Source organism: Anopheles stephensi, chromosome 2, assembly GCF_013141755.1.
Source record: "Anopheles stephensi strain Indian chromosome 2, UCI_ANSTEP_V1.0, whole genome shotgun sequence".
NCBI lineage: Eukaryota > Metazoa > Arthropoda > Insecta > Diptera > Culicidae > Anopheles > Anopheles stephensi.
In genome coordinates this window covers 93,315,735-93,335,672 of record NC_050202.1, presented here as the reverse complement: position 1 = coordinate 93,335,672, position 19,938 = coordinate 93,315,735, and the positions used below count along the sequence as shown (strand labels likewise).

Here is a 19,938-nt window from a genome sequence, read left to right as displayed (position 1 = left end):
GGTAGACTCTATTTTTCGTCGCTTTGTGTGTACCTCCTGAGCATGCTGTTGAGCGTGGAGTACATTGATCAATGAATGACTGGGGCACGGTTATAACTGCAACATGTTTTTGTTGAATGTGAAATAATTCCAGAGCGCATGCTCCCGCAGTGAAAGTGGAAAACAAAGTGCACGAGGTCTATCGGAGGCCAACCGTTTTAGAAAGTCGGCCAGAAGCCAACGCAAGCTCGAACAAGGGCGAGCGATTATATTCTAGCAGTTGCGAACATTTGCTCGATACAGCCTGTACTACGTGATATCTCTCATCATTTCTGTTGTATAAAGACGCCGGTCCGGTAGAATGCGGACGGCAAAACGAGTGCTTATTGGTATAGGTCGAAAATTAACCAAGGTCATAAAGCGACCGAGGGCACCAACGGGGCAGGAGTACCTGATGGCATGTTTCTTCAAACTTCTCGGGACGTCTTGGGGGTTGTTGCTTCCAATCAGGCAGAAATTTCGGTTTAACTTGTTGGATTGGATGTTGATTTTGGCTGGTAGCGGCTAAATTGATTAAAGAAAAAAAAAAACAACAGACGGCTCCAATCTTCTACCATGCTGATGACTCCCTGCGGTACGCCTAAATATAAACGCCGTGCCGTCGCGTAGCAAAGCGTGGTATTTGTTCGACAAAGTCAACATCCACGATTGGTACGAGCACAACGTTGGAACACATGGAAAACCACGCAATTGGCAGAGCGTAAAGGAGGCAGGCATCCTTGAAGGAGTGTGCAAGGAAAGACACTTTGAAATGTTGCGTATGTTTGCAATTCTCAGCACATTCACCATCGGGTGTTTGTTGGTCCGATTCGGGTGTTGCCATGCCGCAGAAAGTGGTGGATTTGCATCAGATATTAATTAAAATCTGCCGCCGGAAGTTCACATTTTTCATAATTGATAACACTAAGAAACATGTCGGTTCGGGTTGTCGAACGGGTTGGCAACAAGGCTCGGAAAATTTTAATACGCTGTTGATCCACACATCCGTCGGGGTTTCGTGTTCAAAATGCTCTAGCAGACAATCGACAAACGGCGCCGGAATCCGTCTTGTACTTCAAAATTCGTAAACCTATTCTACGAGGATCTACAGGATGGTGTATCAAATCGGGCATCACATCGCTTGCTCCTTGGGGAACATCACAGGAACGAGAACTCTGGTTGGTCGCTAAGAAAGAGATGACGGTCACGAACCGCGTAAAATAGATTAGTGGAAAACAAGAAACAACACAAACAGTACAAACGAGAAAGGCAACCAACTGTCATTTGAATGTGGCCAGTGCTCAACGAAGTTATTGTTGAGTAACAATTGCTTGTTTCTCCTTACCACACCAGCGTTCCATGGGGAATAATGCTTCACGCCCTCGGGGCTGTGGATGAGGATTCGTGGCGCACGTTTAAGTGGAGATTCGCTTCCATTCTTTCTGCCCAGCGTTGGCGGATGTCATGGGTGCCCTCGGGGGGTCTTCTGCGCAACTGAACTCACAAGAGATAGATCAGGGTTACCTAGTTACCTTCCCCACCCCTTCGCCACACACCTACAGCTCAGGTGAAAGGATCCGTCGAGCGACCTTCGCACTGTGCATGTCCAGCGTAGATGAAGCGCTCTCACGTGTGCTCCGGCAACGGCCGTGTCTCGCGAGTTTTGTTTGCGTTAGGGACCGAATCTGTCGGATGCGGTGCAAAATATGTTATGCAACATAAAACATTGAAATAACCATATATTCATAAGGTACCGTTCGTTTTCTTCAGCTTGGGAGAGTTCTGTACCTTTCGAATGTTCTTTCGGTGTGTCCTCCTTTTGTCGGTACTGATTGTGCGAACGGGCCAATGCTTCATGTTTGCCGCTGCTTGAAACTGAGAACCTATTTCGTATTCATGTTTGTACGTTAAGCGAATCTTAAATTTAAGCTTACCGATGTTCACGGACTCGTTCCCGAGAACTCGTCTACCTTCTTTATCGCGCAAGTGGCACAGCCGCACCAAAAGCACACGCTTTCCATCATTGGCTGAGTTTTACGCCGGCCTCCGGATGGGGGTGGCGAAAGAAATCTCAGAATGCAATAATTTGAGGACACTTTGCCGGATTGTTTGGTGAGATTTAAGATTTTCCTTTTGTCTCTTCTTTTTATCTGCTCCATGAATGCGAATATCGCATCACAGACCGAGCAGCAGAAGGTAAGACGCCACAGCGCTTTGTCAGCACCGGGAGTGTTCCCGTTTTACAAACGTTACTTTTCGTGCAGTGTAGTACGGAGAAGATCAGTTCCTCCGATACTGGGCACAGCAATCCAAGCTCTTGCTTGGGGGTTGAGATGGTTTCGTTTTACGGATAAAAAGAACCTTTCGCAATGGTCCTGCGTCTCGGTTGTGCTAGACGCATGCTGCCACTGAAATGCGGATGCGTGTTGAGAGGGAAAGTTTAGCACAGAACGTCGTGAGCCAGGAGTTGCATGCAATTCGCATGAAATTTATCCATCGAAAAACCAAAAACATTTGTTCTGCCTTGCCACATAGACTCCTCACTCCGTAGGAAAACGCTCACAGTGATTTGTATCGTCTTACCGTTCCCTTCGTGGCCATCGTCCTTTCGCACAGTCTGGCGGCTCCGTTTTCCTGTTCCGTCCGTATGAAGCTAGCGCCATTAGCGGTAACGAGCAGCGAGAAACCATCGATGTAGAAAGGAAGGGCAGGGCCACCACGCTCATATATGTGTCAGAGCGCACGGAAAAGCGTCACGGAAGCTCGGAGGTGGAAAAGTGCCTTATCTCAATGGCAGATGCTTATGTGCGCTCTCGTCCGTGTGTGTAGTTTGTTGTTCCTTTGGGATGGCAAGGGCTTTGTAGACAGGCGATGGGTTTTGTACTGCGGTTGAATTGTTCTGGAGCTTTGTTCAAAGGAATGTCAGTACAATGACTCTTCATTTCCCCAGCAACAGAGTACAATCTTTTAGGTGCCGCGGTAACCGGACGAAGGTAAGACGGGGCAGTGACAGTGACCAAAAACCCGGGCTGAGAAATACTTCATCGCTTTCCCTCAAGTTTGCGTAAACCGTTCACCAAATCGTGCATGATGGTTTTGATGTTGTGGCTCATGGCAGTTAAGCATTAAATAGCAAGTCCGCCAAATGCCAACAGAGCGGTGATTACCATGCCGAAGATTTTTATTAATCATAATTGCCATAATTAATGAATAACCCACATTTTTGATGAACTGAATTGATTTCATCATCTTCATGTATGCACACTTTTGTCGTTGTCATTGTTTAATCGCCGACTATAGATTCTTCGATTGTAATTAAGTAGAGAAAGTCTAAGATTGCAATTTTGCGACTTTTTAAACTTTGCGTCATGTTCGTGATACTTTGTTCTAATGAATTATAAAAAAGTTAAAAAGGTTTAAGTCGGTTGAAAAAGGTTATCGTATCGTTGTCTCTCCATCAGTTGTTAATGGCCGCAGCTTTAGAACAAAGAGCGCTGGTGGCGAGATATAAGATCCATCGCTTTTCTTACGACTTCACTTTTCGCTGGTTGTGACAGTGGAATGGAACCGGTGAAGAATGAATTTTGATTTATACATTGGAATAATTGACGAGATTGATCGATGCGGGTACTAAGCATGACGAGGGCACTATGGTGAAACAATGTGGTGAAGTGAAATGCTATTCGAGTAAAGAGCAAGTTTCCGGCCTAGTTCAGTGGTTCTGTGAGAAATATCATGATTTATCTTCAGTCCACAGGGGCTGACTATGTAAAGGCGATGTGGTGGTGCATTTTGTTGTAATTTTGATGGCGCGGGCACACCCTTTCTTTGCAGCACACAGGTCTACGCATTAGCGATATAAATCACTATCGGTGATTCCATAGAATGTTCCTTGTTGCCATAAATCATCCTGAAGCGTGTCATGTTTGCTAAACTGGTTCCAGTTATGTTGCACAATCGATTTTCATCATCAGCTCACATTGTCTGCTTTAAATATGGCGCTTTAAACTGTGAACGTAGTTCTATTTCTTTTTCACAATTATTTGCCGATGTAGAAGTGCGATATAATTGCGAAACGATTCATCATCATTGAGTTTCTCCACTGTATGCTGACACTTTACGAGACAGAAGCAAATGCAATATTTTGGATTGAAGACACCAACAAGGACAAAATTTTGATGAAGTTTAGTTTAATATTTTATTCGGAAGGAACGGCTCGGTCGTACCACTTGTTTATATAGAAATTCCACCGTGTAGAAACATAAAACACATAATGTTTGTCCTGCCTCACAGAAGCTTGCTGCTTCTGTTGCTGTTCTTATGCCAGGAAGTTACTTTGTTTATGCCTAGAGAAGCGCAGCATAATGACGCTCTTGAACAGCGTCCTGCTAATTGTAGCGTTCTTCACCGGCTGTTCAAACTTCATTAATCTTCTTAAATTATAAACTAATTGTTTGCGGATAGTGCAAATAATAAGAACAATTTGTTCCAAAAACGATATTTCATTCTGCCAAGCGAAAGGGAAACAATCAGAACACTGAGCACACAAGTATTTATGGACTGCCTTCTTTCTAGCTGGGCACTAGCGCAATCATGGCGTAAAGCTTCTCTTCAGCGACGAGTTGTGTTTGAAAAAAGGAAAAACAGACTTAGAAGAGACTCAGTAATAGTCTAAAAGATGCAATCTACTACGAAGCAGAAGAATTAGACATTACCATAAAAAGGGATTAATAATTGTTTCATTTTTGAAATATTAGTGATGTTAAACACAGCTTTTGCTTCATGAATACGCAAAATGTAAGGAATTCCAAATCATGGCATAGTTTCAATATGCCACGAGTAGCTGTCCTTAGAGGCACAGGTTGATACGGGTTCCAGTAATTCCAGCTTGGTCTGGGTGTTAGGGAAATTTAATCTAATAACCTGTTTTGAACGCTGGGAGTAGGAGTTTTAATTTAATTAGAACACAAAACTGTTCCACAATAACGGTCCCTGATTGTCGTTACCAAGATTGGTAGGAGTTGCCTTTGGTCAGCCGTTTGGGAATTGAAGGAGCGGATGGCAACACTTATCGAATGAGAAGAAGGATTTGGCCTGCTACAGTTAGCTACAGTAACGAAATACCCACACGGTGTCCGCTGGGCTTTTCCGACACATGTTGCCCAACTTTACCTCACATGACTCGCAAAGGTTAGAAGCGCAAGGAGAACAAGCATTCTTCCGCAATGAAAGATGTTACACGTTCTACTCCTTTGGGCTAGAATTTCTCGCTCCAAGCAAAACGACTACGAGCTCATGGTTTGGACAAAACGACCTAACGAATGGAGTACGACGCGTTGGTTGAACTCCCTAATTCAGTTAATTTCGGTACGGCGATGGCGATGATGATGATGGCGACAACGGATGGTTCAACGTGTTCTAGCCCCAAAAAGCAGTCTGCCCGACTGGCCCCGGAGGGCCTGTTCCTGTTTGCATTCGCGGCACACATTTACGAGTCCGCCAGGCAGGTCGGGCAGCGTAACGCTACACGATGAGTCTAACGGAAGGAAGTTATTAGCTATTGCATACATCGCTCCCCGTCGGGCCACCCCGGAACTGGTGGAAATTTCGTGTTATAATTTCTGATATTATTTTCCTGCCCTTGCCCTTGCAGCACGAGGGCGCACCAGCGGGTATGCTATATCTCCTTATCGTGCCGGCAAATGTACATATGGCTTATGACACCGAAAGTCAGTGAGATTGGTGTGCATTTCAGAGTGCCGAGCACAGTGCGTCGGAAATGCTAGCACGACAACGGCTGGAGTTTCTGGCGGACAACGCATTTCTCGTAATCATCATATTTCACCAAAAGCAAGCAGCAGTGGTAGAACAAAAAGTAACGAGCTCCACCAGCAAGGAGTGCTGCGGAGCATCCGAAGGAAACGGATTCGACTGCGTTCATCTGACAATATTATCTATGCTGCGGTATCTCTTTCCTATGAATGTGGTTGCGTACTGTTAACTAACGAGCATGTTGAGCTCGGTGCCGGGTGCTTCTGTGTGCGGTTCTGGGGAAGCATCGTCAGTGGAAGCAGTGAGCTGGCGAGCTTCATCTCAACGCAGCCAGGATCATTTCTTATCGTAACCGATAAAGTAGTATGACTCAGGGAACAATTTAGGCCTCACTGCAAAACGGAACATGTGTTTTGGAGGAGTCGCAAGAGCGGAGCTTCGTTTAGGTATGTGACACACAGAAGGAAGCGCTTTTACGCATGTCAACATTTGCGACACAGTTTTACTATCAAGTGCCTCGATGTAGGAGATGGTGACGGTCTCTTTCGTCGGAGCGTGGCGTATTTGCATAAATTTCTAATTTATCAGCAACATGTGCAATGTCCCTCCTGCCTAAACGTCGAGAGGGCTGATTGCTCTAGAATCGCACCACAGTTGACACCTATCCCTTCTCAACCTGTTTCGCAACATGACCATTAGCCTTCGATGGTGAATCTTGAAATTATTTGTACAACAGCATAAAGCACATAGTTGGTCTTTAAGCATTGTCATAATGTTACGGAGATCGCTCCGTAAATAGCTGCTGAGGGTAGCAACTGAGTCGTTTTTTTTAGGGTTGTCCAAATAGGCAGATCCTGTTGACCCTTATTTTTGCCACTGCGAGGCTAGCATGGCAGTGTGTGGTGAAATACTGATACTATCGACCAATTCGAATATTTCGAACAAAAACATACAAGAAGCTAATAGACTGGGATGCTTGAAGCACATTGAACAATAACGAGCGAAACATCAACGTACTCAATACAATATACCACATTGCATTATACACCAACAATGACCTGAAACGTGGGAAACATTCGCATTAGATCCTGACAACATTGTTATTTATTTCTAGATACGTAAGAAATGTACACTTATGTTGATGCAGCTTTTGTCACTAACAATAAATTCACACAACTTTGGCATTAAATTACTCAAACACTATAGTTTAGATGTGCTGGGTTTACTCCACCCGAGAGTACCACTGATTTCTACCACCTCTTTAGCACATCCCCAGCATAGGGTCACTCCACATCCGCCATGTCCGTAGTTGTGAATAATTGGCACGGAGCCCTTCTCATTATCTGTGAAACAAAATGAGAGAAAGAAATCATCTATTAATCGTAACAATGGTAAAGGCTACAATGTAAGTAAATAAGTTGTTACGACAAATAGTCAAACGTTCACGTCCAATCCAACACAAGCACACCACATCCCCAGCAAGCTTGCACAAATGAAACACGCAACCGTGCTGCTTATCAGTGCAACAACGTGCTGTAGTTCTTTTTGTCTGTTCGCGTGCTAAACGCGTCGCAAAAGCGCGATGCGATCTTATTTTCTAAACATCGGAATCTCAGCTACACAAGATCATTGTCACGAAAATAAATCTGTTCGAGTGGCAGCACCAGAAAAGCAGCCAGAAGTGTTAACAATTTTAAGATGAACACATGCTCACCTGATCGATAGTGTTCCAGCTCAAGGCGCACGCTGTCTCGTCCAGGCCGTAGACCGACCCACTCGTTGGTAACACTCGCACTACGAAGGCTAGGGAGCATTCGTTCACATCCATCGAAAATGAATCGACTGTCGTCCCGTGCAACGTTGCGATTGAAGTCGTTCATCTGATGTGTTCCGCCCAAAACGACAGTCTCACAGCTATGGAAGAAAGACGAGGAATGCCCATTAGTTCGGGTCGATTTTTGTTTGTTGGCTTGCGATGGATAGGTTCGATTCTTACTTGGGAATTATGTAATTGCCATCGTCACTGTCATCCAGAATGACTTCATAAATCCACGGTGCACTAACCCGCGCTACCTGACCTCGAATGGGAAGCACCGCCTTATCGCTAGCCAGCTCCATCGAGCCAAGTCCGCTACAGTTCACAATCAGATCCACAGGTCGATTACGGATGATTTCATCAAAGTTTCGGACTTTCGACGCCACAAACTTTCCACCGACCGCAATGAACCGATTAAACAAGTACGGCAACAAGCCGGTTGGTTCGCAAGTGAAGGTGGCAAAGTGATATCCGCCCGTGTACAATCGTCCATGCTCATTGCTAAGCCGCTTCAGTTCCGATTCCTTGATTTTTTGGCAACCGAACACTATATCCTTCCACGTCGGCTCCGGATATCCGTTGGGGTCTGTCGTTAGCCTCATGCATGGTTGCAGGCACACACCGATTTTTCCGCCAAGCCCGTTCTTCCACAGTTGATGGAAAAATAGGTGCGTTTCGCTGGACCATTTACTGCAAGCACAAGGGTGGCATATGATTAGCGCAATCTGGAACGAATATTTTCGTCAGCAGACACCACTTACACTATCTTATGATCCGGCGTCTTCCCACAGTAGTATGGACCCCATAAACCGGCCGATCCATCACCTGTCGTGTTGGGACTAACGTCCTCGGATATTAAAGTCACGTTAGCTAGGTTGTAGTAATGTTCAGCCAACTGTACCGCAACACTAAGCCCACTGACGCCGGCACCGATCACCACAATTTGTTTCATGTTGCTTGTACACCTCTGCCGAACGTTGCGATTAAACCGTGTGATCCGATCGTTCACACTGTACTGATCGTAGCGGTAACTGGCAAAGAGCATTTTAACTCCAATCACACGACCGTTATCAATAGGGTGTTGTGAATTTTTCCATAGCCGAGCTTCTCGATTGTTTACCCCGCTTTCCTTCCTGCTTACTTTGCTGCTTTCCTGCTGCGATAAGGACTAGTGGTGTTGTAGAAGCGCGTGAGCAAGACTTATCGGACAATATTTTGATTATGTTTACCACCGCGGCAATAGTACCGCGTAGCAGTCAAGGTCTATCACAATTAATTCGCTATGCCGGGAAGATCGTGTGAAATTTGTAGATCCTCCCAGAAGCATTGATAGTAGAAACAGCTGATAGTTCATTTCAAGTACGGTACATGTCCACTCTACCGGCAACATAATACGCAATCGTGCTATGAGTATTCTGCATTGTACATCTTTTAATTGAGAAAATCAAATACAAACGCAGAATCTATCACAACCTGCACATGGTGCAGTCCTGGTGCAGAGTTCTTGCCTTGAAAAGCAAAGGTGTAATCTGCAATCCTCAGTCAGCAGTGCTAATTTCAAGCAGGTCATTGGGAATGTCTTTCAATTGCTTCTGGAAAATACGGAAAATGCTGTAGGGATGATAATCCTCTTCGATAAGGATAATACGTTGAGCATAGTACTACGGTTTTGATACGTCTGCCAAAAGGACGGCAAAGCACCCGGAGCATCCGGTTGATTGGAAGGCAACAGACACGCCTCTCTCTCTTTCTCTCGCTCTCCATCGCAGACATTCGTTCAATGAAGGCACAAGACAAACAGTAAGAATGGTGTCAAGTGGTTGCGGCGCTTAAATAAGAACATTATCTAATTCTCCATCTGGGAACAATAAAAGAGAATTATCGAAATCGAGTTCATCGTAGTGAATAATTGATTAAATTGTAATGTACCATTTATGTAGTTCCTCTACGAATTCACTCCTTCCTGTCAACTGCCTACTATTGGTCCTTCAAACCCCGCTGCTGCAGCGTGATCTTATCTTGGTCCGTCCAAACTTTCCGTACCGGCTGGATTCCTTGAGAGGAACGCAACCCGGGCCTCACAGACACTGCTGTTGGGATGTGAGAGTGCGGTGTCCTGAATAAAATATCCTTAGCTCTGACAATCTCTGCGGTGCTTTGTCGTGTCGTCGTCATCGAGAGGTTTCCCAAACGAGGGTGATGTTAATGCGAAAGGCGTTCAGTGAACATTGGGTCTTAATGAGCTCCCGCATGGCTGCCTCCGTTAGGGTGGCACTGGCTCAACTAAGGACCGAAAAGGCAAACGGTATTGGGTGGATGGAACGCTGGCTGGGAGCTGTTATTAAAGCACAAATTTATGCAAATCAATTTTTGTCGTTATCCGAGCTATCATATGCAACTCCAGCAGCCAAATGATACACTTTCAAACAGTATCATTGATTTCAACGACAGGGTTGCCGTAGCACGTTCGTTTGGGTGCGAAACTGAGGCAGTTTTAAATGAACGTTTCAGCTACTCAAGCAGGCTTGTCGTACTACCGTATAAATGTGTTTAGATTTAAAAAAGGAAATTATGACAAACTTTTGACTTAACACTGTACGAAAAACTAACAGGAAAATGTGTTGTAATGTACAACATAAATTCCATTACATATCGCAGCACTATTCACATTTGGAATTCTTATAGTTTGGCATTACAGCTTTCAACATTACGTGGACAAAGCCATTAGTTTTAAAGAAATTTAACAAAAATCTCGACCGTGGTACTGCTTTGCTGCTTGAGCAAATCTTCTCGGTGCAGAGCAATCTTCCATGAGGACAGCCCGTTGTCGTAATTACAATGGGGCCGAATTCAATTTAAACTTTATCCGGTTCCACATCGTCATGCTTAACCGAATGCTTGGAGTGTAAAACTTGGAAACTTTCACCCCTTTTGGAGTGATTTACTGTTCTGTCTCTTTGCAGGGCAGTGCAGTGCGATGCAATGGTTTGGCGAAATGGTCTGCGTGAACGATGAACATTTTCGCAAGAATTTCTCCGGGAAGAGTTCTTTGGGAACATTGAGCCGACTGGCCTATGTGTGGCCGGGCGACTTAAGTTAGGCTAATTGCCGTTTTTATTTTCCACCAAGTTGTATAAACATTGGACAAAGTTAGTTTTATGTTTTCCGCCAGTTTGTCTCATTGTTCCTTACTTCCTGTGCGCGCAGCGAACTTGCTCCTACCGGTTTCGATAGACAGACAATCGTGGTAAATGCTTCCAGAAGGATACTGCACTCCTGTTTACTAACTGTTTGGCCAATTTTACAGTCACACTCATCAAATAGCTACAGTACCTTACACATCCCCAGCTCAAACTGCTGTTATGACGTGCATAATACGCGGCATAGGACAAAAATCCTCTAAGGTAGCGAGTTTTGTGTTGAACATTTCCTACAGGAAGTTGTCCAACGTCATAAGTTGTTCAATTGATATTCATCATCATCAGATACCTCGTTGCAAGCGAAGAATGAGTCGATGGTGTTGCAAGAACAGGAGATAGTGCACTTAAAATGGTAACAACAGGCCTGCTTTACACATACACAGCAAAATAGTTCCAATGGACAGGACGACTATGAACTTAACTCTCCACGACACTCCGGCGGGTAATTGCGTGAATGATTAATTTATGAGGAGTGGTAAACTGCGAAAAGTCGGCTCGGTTCTCGGGATTGGTTGGCAGAAAGTTCCAGGTCCGTTGACTGTTCCTATGGACAGCGAATGAATGAAGCGCCATTGGTGTCAGTTTCAATTGTATCGTGCTAGTTGGAGGAAGTGCTGCCGCGGTGCTGTGATCATGCTGTCGAACGAGACGTTAGATGTGTACAGTTCGATTGAAGTGCTGTACTGGATTCTGCGACTGTTCGGGTACGCGCCGTACGGATTGAGGATCAAGCAGGGCGCTAACGTATCCGACCACCGGAACGTTCCGGCTGGTTGGCGAACAAAGTTCTACACTACAGCCTTTTTACTAGCATACACGCTAGCGTATGCCAAATTCATGTTTGAGCTGAAACATACTGGCTTTACGTCGTCGATCATCGAAGGAAAAGGAGAACGTATGTACTTTACGTTAAACTTTTTCACCACACAGTACGGTATCGGGAACGAATATTGCATGTGAGAAAAAATCGAAAAAGTGCTAAAAAAGCTACACATTGTAGATTGGAAGGTAATGACGACCGTCAACTTTGAATGGATCCTTTCTTCTAAAATTTCTTTAGCCGTGTCCTCACAGACCAGCCGTTGGAAACGGACCTTTGATCACCGACGATTGCTACGACAGATTTGGACCGGTGTCAAACGGATCGCTATTACTTTGCCGGTCTATATCTACGGAACCATCATTACGTGCCAAATTCATCAGAGTTCGTGCAAACTGCAATTGCTGTACGTGTTCACTTATGTACTGTTCGTCAATTCGTACGGTCTGATGATGCTGCAGTGCACTACGTTTCTGGAGACTATTAGGACGCGATATAAGCTGCTGAATATATGCTTCCGGTACGTTCAATAGAATGGTGCTATTCTTCTATCGCATTTGAAACTGCATGTTAAACGCAAAACACTGTGATCGCTTCGTTGTGTTGTCGCCATGTAAACATCTTCTTTCAATGTAACATCGGTCTGGATGGAATTTGAACCTCGGTCCTGCCGTGTGAAGACCGGCGCCGTTATCGCCTCGTCGCCGGACCGCGGCCGGCCACCGGACCGTGTAAACATCTCAACTGTTATTTATTGCAAGTTGAGTAGTGATCCAACTCTTAGTTTTATACATAACGTTAAAGTGTATTCCATAAAAACTTGCTTCATTTTTGACGTTTACGATGGTTTTTGCTCCAAGTGTGGTGTCCGTTAATGATTGTGTTTTCAGCCCGAGCAGACCAGCTGCTAAGCGTGAATATTAATGGATTGATTGATGGGCATCTTCAAAACGCTTCTCAAAACTGGCTTTGCCCGAATGTGCAATAAAAATGATCATCAACATCAGCCATGTCTTCGCAGTATGAGGAGTCAGTGGATCGATTAGCCTGTTTCCGGTGGTGTTTGTGGGTGGGTTGGTGTGGTGGATGCTTGTTTATCGGAAGTGTTGATTATCGTTTTCCACGTCCACGGCGCTGCACTTCTGCCCTGAACTTCCGCGCGCGATAATCGTTGCTTCGCGTTTCGTGTTTCAGTGTGGTTCTCAATAGTCTTACGGTAAGGTGTGCGTCGCAGGTTGTAATGGGCCGCTGGTTCGCTGTTCACAATGTCCACGAGACGTTTCGACCGTTTTACTGTCTACTGAAAGTGACAGGATTGGCACCATTCCATCTCACTCGTCAGCCGAAAAACGACAGAAGAGAGCGGTACTGTGCCTTCGGCTACACGGCCACATTCCTCTTTGTCTACACGTACGCAATCTACAGCTATCTCTTCACGACCAACACCGCCCATCTGTACATTTCGAAAATAGTGGCAGTGATGGAAAATGGGTACATGTTCTGTGAGTTCATGGTGACAAATTTGGCGATAGTTTTGGGTTTGCTGATGCGTCATCGAGTCACCGAATCGTTCACGCTGCTGTTCGAGATTGACGAACAGTTGCACGTGCTGCAGTGGTCCGTGGATCATTCGCAGCAACACTGTCGACTCACCATGTTTTGTGGCGCTCTATTGGGCTCTTTCCTGACAATGCTGTTCACTACCATTCTGATCGTGACCGCTCATGTTGACCTTTTCCCCGCACCCGTTCTCGACATGATGGCGCTGGCGATATCGAGTTTCTGCTTCCTTCTGCAAATAGTACAGTTCGCTGTGATGGTGCTGCTTCTGCTGTCGCGATATAGTGCCATCAACAAAACGTTCAGGTGAGTAATGTGACTGGTCCTGAGCAAGGCGGCACTAGTCGCTCCAATGTCGTTGTTCGGAGAAGACGCCTTAGTGGCGTTTGAAACGTTCAGCGTGTTGCTGAAGTATCTCGGTGTCAATCCACCCATATCATGCGATCGGAAACGCATACGTCTGGTCTACCGATGCATCAACGTCGTGTCGATCGTGCTTTCGACTTTGTTCTACGGCTTTTTGCTGTTAAACATTTCGTTGGACTCGGGAGTGTTGAAAGCAGACTTAAGGTCGCTAATTGTCACACGCATGCACGATCTATACTTTGTGCTTCGGTACGTAACCGTGATCGTGGTGCAATTGCATGTCCTCTGCAACGGGGCCGAAATAAACCGTCTGTTTCGCGCACTAAACTCGATCTCGAACGCGGTGGTTCTGCTGGCCAATCGGAGAGGACACGGCAGCAAGTTGCAGTTCTTCGGAACGATTCGTTTTGCAAAAGGATTGCGCGTCTTTTCCTTGTCGTATCCATTCGTTTGCCTCATCATATCCTTTTCCGTGCTAAAGTTGATGAATCGGGACCAACTCATTGGACATGTGTTTCAGTTTGTGCGCCTACTGTACTTCACGACGTACGTGCATCTCTGGTTACAAGCGACACTGGCTGTACTGCTGGTACTTTCCCGCTACGAAGCGCTGAAAAACCTGTTCGGGTAAGAAGGCTTGTGTGTGAACATTTTATGATATCCCGCCCAGTGAGAGTTATTTGGATTTGAAATGCCGCTGTAGAACAATGTGTGATGTGTGATTGAGATCGAGTTGTTAAGCGTGGTTTATGTGAGCGAAGCCCTTTTTTCGGCATCGTGCGCATGGTGGCGGACATTGTTTACCATTCTTCAGTCATACTGTTTACTTTGGATCACGTAGTCTCGCAGCCAAATTGGTGCTTCTTGCCTCCACTTCGGTCTGGTGCATGGAAGTGATCCAATTCAGTTTCGTTTGGGGAGCGCCAAGCTCAACACATTCAGAGAGGCGTGTGATGTTCTTTACTTTTTTTGACAACGAGCAAAAAAAATGCGCTGGTTTTTGGTTAGGAATGTATACGATTCTGTGCAACCGTTTATGAATCTTCTCGGGCTCGTAGGACTGGCCCCGTTTGGGAATAGATTGGCTATGAAGCCCGTGAACCGGTGCTTAGAGATGGTTTATGCGCTAGTGTACGTCAGTCTGTATAGCTATGCCATCTACGCGTTCCTATTCGTAGCTAACGTGGCCGATTTTCATCTTTCGCTGATTATCGGCACCATAGAGTGCATCCATCTCTTCTGCCAGTATCTGACGATGGTGTTTGCTATCCTGTTCGCCTGGACTGTGAAGGGACGAATAGTCTCCGTTCTACATACGCTGCACGAATGTGATGTCCAGCTGAGCCCTTTCGGCCCATCGATTGATCATCGTAAACTGCACATGAAAGTGCTCATGCTGGCAGTTGGTATAGTGTGTTCGTATTTGTTACTGTTGGCCATACATCTGCCTTTAATAATGGAACTCTTTCCGCACGTGGAACCATCGCTGAAAGAGATCCTTCCAGCGTCCATGTTTGGGCTGTGCTTCTTGCTGCAAATTTGCCAGTTCCTTTTTTTCCTGCTCGTACTAAAAGAGCGATACTGCGCCGTCAACCGAGCGTTTAGGTAGGTGAAATTTGAGCAGTATGTGTGCAAACTAATTAATTAGTTTAGAAGCAGGTCGTCCGCAAGGGTAGAATGTTCTATAGCAATTTGGTTCGTGATCGGTTATGTCCAAGCGTTGTGTGGGGATCGATGATAACCCGAATAGTCTGCATCGTGAGCTCGAATCGACTGGCACCGTGGTTATGTTGACTCCCGACGAGGACGCTTTGAAGGCCTTTGAATGTTTCACCTTGATGGTGAAGTGTCTCGGTCTCTACCCACCGGTGACATGCAGCAGGAAGCGATCATCCATTCGTTACAAGCTGTGCAATCTGGCAACCATCGCGCTTTCGACCACCTTCTATGGATTTCTGCTCCTATTCCACTCGCTAGATTTGGAAACGATCAAACTCGGTTCGGGTTCGCTGATCAGCTCGCGGATGCACGATTTTTACTTTGTGTCGCGTTACTTGACTGTAGTGGCGGTACTGCTGCATTCCTTCATCAACCAAGACAGTGTGGATCGGTTGTTCTGCCTGCTCAACGAGGTGTCCAGTGTGGTGGCAAATCTGAACAAACATCAATCTGCTGGTGGCTGCATCGGATACTTTGGAACGCATCGCTTCGCTCGCCATCTGCGCTGGTTGTCACTGGTGTATCCGCTCATGTTTGTAGCAATGACTTGTTTCGTAGAACGTTGGCTACCCAACTGTGGGCTGCAGGTGCATGCCTTCAATGTGGTTCGCTTTTTGTACTTTTACTCCTACGTTCATTTGTGGGTGCAGGCTATTTTAACGCTGTTCTTGGTGCTCGCCCGATTCTCCGCATTGAATCGCTTGTTCCGGTGAGTTTATGTTCACACGGTTTACCAAAAGAGCGACATCGTTCTCATTCCATTTCAGCGAGGTAGGACATTCAATATCCCACCAAATTTTCACCAAGCATGAAAGCCACTCCTTGCGAGCCGACAATCAAAATAAATGGCGTCGTTTAGCGTGAAGAAACGGGTCTCATCTATCCTGAAACACAGGAGTGCCGCAGTTTGGTGACAGTAAATAGTGCATGCAAATAGAATCGATGGAATTAATCGGTCCACGTGGCATGAAAACGTGTAACGTAATCATCCGCACCCATCCCAGTTGTGACTCGTCGTCGTCGTCATTTGTCGTTCCCGAACCTCTCGTCGCTCTACAGTTTGAAGTCAGTGGACATTGAGAGCGCCTCAAGTGCAGAACGGTATCTCGTCCGGAGTCATCTGGCTTCAAGATGGTGTACAAAGTGTTGCAAAAATTTAGTACCAGCAGCTCAACGGAAGCTTTTAAGCCATTTCTGCTGCTGCTTAAGTGTCTCGGATTGACACCATTTTTTTCCAATGCCTCGAACAGGAGGCTGCTGTCGGCGCTGAACGTTATCATTCTGCTGCTCATAGGCTCACTGTACATCAATGGACCATGCCGGCAAATTCGCCGGGATATGTTACGCTTCCAGTCATCGCCCCTAGCCGTGAACAGTCGCATCTTCACGTACCTGCTGGGAACGCTGGTGTATCATCTGACCATGATTATAAACTTTCTTCACCGACATCGCCTGTGTGAGCTGTTTCAAGCGTTTGTTAACATCGATCGTGAGCTGCAGCAAGTCGGCGTGCGGATCAACTATCGAATGCACCGGTTTCTTATCACTGCCGGCATGGTTTGCTTTCTGTGCGGCATCTTCGTTACTTCCGCGCTGGTGTATGCGTACAAAATCACGGTGCTGAACAATCAGCCCAATTTCGATGGCCGGTGGTATTACAACATGTTTTCGTTCGTCTATTACAACGCCGCCTTTCCCACGATCACAAGCTACTTCACCATTGTGCTATGGTTCCTGCTGGTGCGCTTTGAACGATTAGCCATGGCAATTAGGTTGGCAAAACCGGGCCAAAACGGGCCCATATTGGTCGTGCATAGCAGATGCATCTCGAGACGCACTGTTCGGTAAGCAAAGCATACTAACGGGTGACCGATTCCTTTTTCTTTCCCGATGCCACCTGCAGGATGTACTTCCCGACCACTCCGTCGGCGGTGGGAAATCGGAGCGAGTTTGCGATATGCAGCGAAAAGGAGCAGATTAATGTGCTGAAGCAAATCAAAATCCTGCACGACAAACTGAACGACGTGGTGGAGCTCGTTAATTATTGCTTTTCAGTACAGGTGAGCAAAGATCGCAGCACGCAAGAGGCAGCGCACCTTTTGTCCTCCCGCATAAGGACTTCTGCTGTGTTGATTCAGACGAAAGAATGGCAGCACAAAGCGTAGGGACACGTTTCGGCAAGTTTGGAAGAATGCTTACCGAAGCGCACCGTGCCCGAATGGTGGTTGTTGGCTGGCAGCAGAACAGCGCGCAGCCAAGTGTGGGTCACGAATTTGCTAACTTTTACACTTTAACTATCCTGTTTCCCTGTCCGCACATCGTCCGTGCCCGTGTTGTAATTCTTCAGATCACATTCTGCGTTGGATTGTGCTTCGTCATCGGAGTCGTCTGTTCATTCGGTCTGTTCCGGGCGTTCATCTATCGGAACGAGCTATTCTACATGGGTGTGCTGAACTTCATCTGGTACATGTATTATCTTTTCTTCGTCCTGTTTTTCATCGCCGTCGGGAGCAAAATAACACGCGAGGTAAGCTAGAAAGTGTCGCAAATGGAGCTCTAACAACCCGTTACCGAGAATGTTGTTTCGTCTATGGGAGAAACGTTAAACAAAGATGGTTCATTTGTCAGGTCGTATGAATTACTAGAAATCTACTTCGATTTTCTTTTAACGGTAGTGCGTACAGTAAACTGAATTATCCTTCCAGTGACTACCATTTTTGTTGCGATTCGAAAACAAACTAGCGGCGAAGCATTTATTCACACTTCTGTTCTCACTTTACAGGGCAAGCGGATCGGCATTCTAGTGCATAAAGCCATCAACTGTTCGTCTTCGTCAGCAGTGATAAATGAGGTACGAATGTTTCGAAGCACTATGGACTGCATACGCATTGTATCGTGTGAGAAGCTGGTATTAATTCTTTATCTTTCTTGTGCCAGTTGAACCTGTTTTCCCAGCAGCTACTCCATCGCAGTCCGGTCATAACGTGCGGGTTGTTTGTCTACGACTGGACACTCTGGTACACGGTACGCAAGCCCGGTTCGCCCGCCTCCTAATGGAGACCTTCGTGGTTCGCAGAACACGGTTCAGACCCAACTAAAGTTTGCGCCATTTTTGCAGATGATTGGCGCCACAGCGACGTACCTCATCATCTTAATTCAGTTCGATGTCTCGTTCCCGAACTTGGTCAATGTCAACGCCACGGCGGTGTACCGTGGAAGCACATAGAGCACAACAACACCCGACAACAACGCCCAAAGACGAGCGACTACAGCATGTCATGTCTCGTGCTTGATGTGTCCTGAGTGAGTAGAGCAAAACTTTTCTAGGACGAACGAGCCGGTACATGGAGTGAAATATTGTTAAGATCTCTTGGAACAAGACTACGTAAAATCCCTCATTCAGTGTGCGTGTGTGTGTCTTCGTTTTGTTTACTTTGATGTAGAAATTGAACAAACGAAAAAACAAAACGAAAGTCCGATCTAGTCCGAGTAGTTTCGTGAGCAACGTGTACTTCATTGTGTGGAGCTTGCCGTCTCAACACCATTTATCCATGCGACCACGAGCCATTAGGCGTCTCCATCGTACAATGGTGGTGCCGGCACCTTCCCACCATCATCATCGGCAAGCATAAAACGGTCATTGTTTGTGCTCTCAGTAACGTGTTTGAGTGCTACTTGTTCGCCCGAGCCACTTCAAGCGCCAAGTTCTGGCACGGCGAATGGAAGCAGGAGTAGGTGGTGGAGGGTGCATTGGTCGTAATTTGAATTAACCATCAACAACAGCTAGGTTTCAAGTCAACTGCCGCTACTTTCGGCAAATATTTACGCATTGTCAGGTTCAAGTTGGCTCGAGCAGCTTCAAGCAGTGTTCCAAGTATTCCAACGCCCAAGAGAGACAATGAAGATGAAATACGATGCGAGCTATCGGTAAGGGGGGTTAACGTATCGTTCATTAAAGCGCCCAACTTTATTTTGATAAACGACAACATAAATGTCCTAAACTCTGTACGATCTGATCGCATTCCATCCCGTTGTTTGGGTTTCTTTTCAAGCTCGTATGAAAGTTCAAAAGTGCGTCTGTGCAGCTAATTATGTCTCGCCAACCCTTCATCATTTGTACTGTTGTCAACAAAAGAAATTAATCAATGTACCGATGTAAACATAGCTTGTATAGTTTGTAGTACTCGTTTTATTGAAATATCCGAAATTCAGTTCATGTACTTGCAGCGCTGCTTCCAGTAGACACTTGCATCATTACTTTAAAATTTCAATCAGAGCTATCGCAGTACAGCTAATGAAATAGAAATGGAGAATATGTATTTCAATTACATCCACCTACTTTATGGGGCTATATTTTCTATTCGCCGTAGTGTCTATCGCTGTTCGAAACACTGGCCCCGAAGACATTCGATAAATTTGGTCATCCCTCCCTCATTTTTCCAGCTCCAGTTATAGCTTATGACGTCCTATTTATACCAACGGGTTCGTTCCGGAGACGGTTGAATCGGAACGACCATTCGGTGGTAAATGATGAGGACAGTAATGGTCGAGGTTGGGTCGCAGAATTGAGGTCTCTCTGTCCGTTGTTCTTCTTGGCGGTGCGGTTTGTGGTCTGGATCGTTCTTATCGTAGATCGTACTCGATTTCGTACTGCACCGTGTCAACCA

The 19,938-nt window shown here is 45.9% G+C and overlaps 2 protein-coding genes across 7 annotated transcripts; one reads left to right on the top strand and one right to left on the bottom strand.

The window, feature by feature from the left end:
* Positions 1-6,871: 6,871 nt before the first annotated feature.
* Positions 6,872-8,635, bottom strand: LOC118517591 (D-amino-acid oxidase). The gene is made up of 4 exons (XM_036063871.1): positions 8,368-8,635; positions 7,787-8,296; positions 7,505-7,704; positions 6,872-7,133 (listed from the first exon to the last, which is right to left on the bottom strand). Exons 1-4 carry the CDS (start codon positions 8,556-8,558, stop codon positions 6,991-6,993), a joined length of 1,044 nt encoding a protein of 347 aa, XP_035919764.1. The 5' UTR covers positions 8,559-8,635; the 3' UTR covers positions 6,872-6,990.
* A 2,756-nt stretch (positions 8,636-11,391) lies between these two features.
* LOC118517587 (putative gustatory receptor 2a) lies at positions 11,392-19,435 on the top strand. 6 transcript variants are annotated; one of them, XM_036063867.1, is made up of 7 exons: positions 11,392-11,701; positions 11,867-12,146; positions 17,175-17,331; positions 17,619-17,798; positions 18,054-18,122; positions 18,209-18,295; positions 18,390-19,435. In XM_036063867.1, the coding sequence occupies exons 1-7, from the start codon at positions 11,440-11,442 to the stop codon at positions 18,495-18,497; spliced, it is 1,143 nt and encodes a 380-aa protein (XP_035919760.1). In that variant the 5' UTR covers positions 11,392-11,439; the 3' UTR covers positions 18,498-19,435. The 6 variants fall into 6 exon arrangements, with proteins under 6 accessions (XP_035919760.1, XP_035919757.1, XP_035919755.1 ...); XM_036063864.1 differs by lacking the exons at positions 11,392-11,701; positions 11,867-12,146 and adding an exon at positions 12,852-13,492; XM_036063862.1 differs by lacking the exons at positions 11,392-11,701; positions 11,867-12,146 and adding an exon at positions 13,515-14,179.
* Positions 19,436-19,938: the final 503 nt, after the last annotated feature.